Consider the following 3,145-nt stretch of genomic DNA (forward strand, 5'->3'; position numbering starts at 1 on the left):
GGGGGGGGGGGGGGGGGGGGGGGTGTCGGGGGCCGGGGGGGCCGCATGGGAGGTAACAGCTGCTACTTAACCCGGACCAGTCGTAAAGAGATACGAAATACCAGCTGGATAGAAATGCAGCATCAGTTGGTTTTATCTTTCTTTTTTCTTTTTTAATTTTTAATGTTTTTATTTATTTCTGAGAGAGAGAGAGAGAGACAGCGTGAGCAGAGGAGGGTCAGAGAGAGAGGGAGACACAGAATCCGAAGCAGGCTCCAGGCTCGAGCCTGACGCGGGGCTCGAACCCACGAACCGTGAGATCATGACCTGAGCCGAAGTCAGATGCTCAACCAACTGAGCCACCCAGGCGCCCTGGTTCTATCTTGCTAAATATCTCCTGTCCCCCCGAAAGCACCCCATCCCAGACTGCCCTCCAATCCAGCCACCAAAGCATTAATGCCGGGCACCACACCAGACGGGGGGCGTCTGAGACGCCCCTTTTCCTTGCATCAGGGTGGCGCCCCCCCCCTCCCCCCCATGCACTCACTTGCTGGGCGACACCACCTCGAAGCAAAACCGCCTTTCCGAGTCAGGGCAGACCTTCACCGTGCAGAGACGAAGGTCATCCACCACTACGGTCACAGGGTCCTGGAACGGGAAGGTGGTGAGGGGCAGCCAGCCCGCCGCAGGGAGCCCAAGTGTCCCCGGGCCCCAGCACCCAGGGCCCTGCCTCCCTACCTTGTACTTCTTCTGATAGACCAGTTGGTTGCTCTGAATAGTGAACCAGCGTCTGGAGGTGGAGGAAAGAGAGTTGTGGGCATGGGCAGCACTGGGATGAGCTGGGGACAGCAGTGGTACAGAGGCTGCGCCCTCCGCCCCGGGAGAGCTGGGCTGACCGTCCCCACCGCGGGACGCTGCAGAGGAGGGCACTGAGCTGTGCAGGGCGGGACACGGCGGGCGGGGCTGCTCGCATCTCCCACAGCCCAGATTTGATAATGTTTGGAAGGGAACCTTCCAGCACACGGCAGTAAAATGCTTTTTCCAATAAAATTGGTCTATGGATATAATTTTAAAAATGTCTACAGCATACATATATATTTTTTAAGTTAATTTTGAGAGAGAGAGAGTGCGAGCAGGGGAGGGGCAGAGAGAGAGAGGGAGACACAATCCAAAGCAGGCTCCAGGCTCTGAGCTGTCAGCACAGAGACCAACGCGGGGCTTGAACCCACAGACCACGAGATGGTGACCTGAGCTGAAGTTGGACGCTTAACCGACTGAGCTACCCAGGCACCTGTACACGCCTGTGTACACCTGGGCACCCAGGCACCTGGAAACAGTCGCTACACCCAGCACGGTGTGGCTGGAACGCACAACCCCAGAGACCAAGAGTTGCGTGCCCTGGTCACTGGGCCAGCCAGGCGCCCCGAGTCTATTGCCACAGGTTTTTTTTTTCTGACAGGTGGAGGTATATTATGGAAGGGGCTCAACTTTCTAATTTGCACAAATATCCCACATGGGCTGGCAGTGACCCCAGAAGGGGAAGGAGGGGAGGCAGAGCAGGTGACACCCCCCCGCCCTGCGTCACACTTGCCACGGCTCCTAAGTCCCCACAGAAGCCAACGAGGCCCTATCGTTGTGCACAGTTAGCTCCGACTCCACCTATGCCGGCTTCTTCCTCCCGCGTCCACACCACGTGCCCGCTCTGCTCCTCCAACGCCCTGGGTTTTTCAGAGCCTTGGCACTGCCTCCTCCTCCTGCCTAGAACATTCTCCCCGCAGAGATCTTTCAAGTCTCCACTCAGAAGTCACCTTCTCATGAAGCCTTCCCTGACTGCCCTATTTAAAACGGCAACCCCGGGGCGCCCGGGGGGCTCAGCCGACTGAGCGTCCAACTTCAGCTCAGGTCACAATCTCACGGTTCGTGAGTTCGAGCCCCGCGTCGGGCTCTGTGCTGACAGCTTGGAGCCTGGAGCCGCTTCGGGTTCTGTGTCTCTCTCTCTCTCTGCCCCCTGCCCCATTCACGCTCTGTCTCTCTCAAAAATAAACATTAAAAAATTTTTTTAAAAAATTGAAAACTGCAACCCTCCCCAGCTCTCCGCATCTCCTGCTTTATTATTTTTCTCCGATGCTACTCTTACCGTCCAACGTAACAGAATCTACCGTCACGTTCACTGCGGGTTCCCTTTGCGTTTTCTCACGGTGCTTCGCTCACAAAACCACCCAAAAAACACTGACCCGAGGGGGCGCGGCTCCGGGGCGTCTCTGCTCACCTGCTCCAGGTCTTAAATGCGTTGCTGGCCCGCTTGAAGAGATGTCCTTCCATGACCAGGCCACCAGGCCCCTCCTTCAGGGTTGGCTCTGGCTCCTCCCCACCCAGCTCCTGGGGACACAGGGCAGCTGACGGGCAGAGCCNGGCGGGAGACCCTCACCTTCTGTTTTAGCAGCACGTGTCTCTGCTCCATGTCCCTCCTCTCTCGAGCCGAATTCAGGACCAGCTGGTGCAACTGGGCACGGGAGGGGCATTTCAGATGTCCCCAGCGCCCCCCTCCCCGAACCNGTCCTCAATCACGTTGATCTGGGGGCCCCCAAAAGATGGTGGGGGGGTGAGTCTCGAAAACATGGCATCCCCTCCCACCTCCCACCTCCCACCGGGGGCTGCGGAGGGTCCCGGGGTCCCAGGGGACAGGCTGGGGTGGGCACCTGCAGTGCATAGTCTAGTGCTCGACCCCGGTACCCGGCCCTCGCGATTTTCAGAGCAGCTCCCGCCTCTTCAGCCTCCTGGGCCCGGCGCCGGGGGACCTCGGCGTTGTGGATCAGGGCAGCCTCCAGGCTCTCAGCCCCCTTCCAGAAATCCCGGCGAGCCTCTCGGAAGGCCCGGAGGCCTCTGCGGGGTTGGAGGACAACACACACCCACAGGTGCCCCGCCTGCCCCCCCCCCAGGCAGAGGGATCCCCTGCAGAGGCCCGCTCGAGGGCCTTCTGGACAGGACCCCGCGGGGGGGTGTCGGGATGGGGACGGCAGTCAGCCCACTGGAAACCCCCACCGCACAGCTCCTTCCTCCAGGGAAGAGGGACGCAGGACGGGTCCCCTCCCCACTCACTCCCCACTCACTCCTTGACCAGCGTCTGGATTTGCTGCTGCAGGGTGTGCTGGGTGGGGTCCAGCAG

General features: G+C 59.8%; 1 protein-coding gene and 1 non-coding gene across 2 annotated transcripts in view; both read right to left on the bottom strand.

Annotated features, from left to right (window-relative positions):
- ACAP1 (ArfGAP with coiled-coil, ankyrin repeat and PH domains 1) overlaps positions 1-3,145 on the bottom strand; it is a 12,027-nt gene that overhangs the window by 4,169 nt on the left and 4,713 nt on the right. Inside the window, 7 exon segments of the mRNA XM_077746755.1 lie at positions 527-627; positions 718-769; positions 2,249-2,358; positions 2,408-2,520; positions 2,523-2,553; positions 2,679-2,862; positions 3,090-3,145. The exon segment at positions 3,090-3,145 is cut by the window's right edge and continues 58 nt beyond it. Coding sequence (XP_077602881.1) covers positions 527-627; positions 718-769; positions 2,249-2,358; positions 2,408-2,520; positions 2,523-2,553; positions 2,679-2,862; positions 3,090-3,145 — 647 coding nt within the window.
- TRNAR-UCG (transfer RNA arginine (anticodon UCG)) lies at positions 264-348 on the bottom strand. Its single transcript has one exon. It is a non-coding gene; the product is annotated as a tRNA-Arg (tRNA).

Source organism: Crocuta crocuta, unplaced genomic scaffold, assembly GCF_008692635.1.
Source record: "Crocuta crocuta isolate KB4526 unplaced genomic scaffold, BGI_CrCroc_1.0 scaffold139, whole genome shotgun sequence".
Taxonomy (NCBI): domain Eukaryota; kingdom Metazoa; phylum Chordata; class Mammalia; order Carnivora; family Hyaenidae; genus Crocuta; species Crocuta crocuta.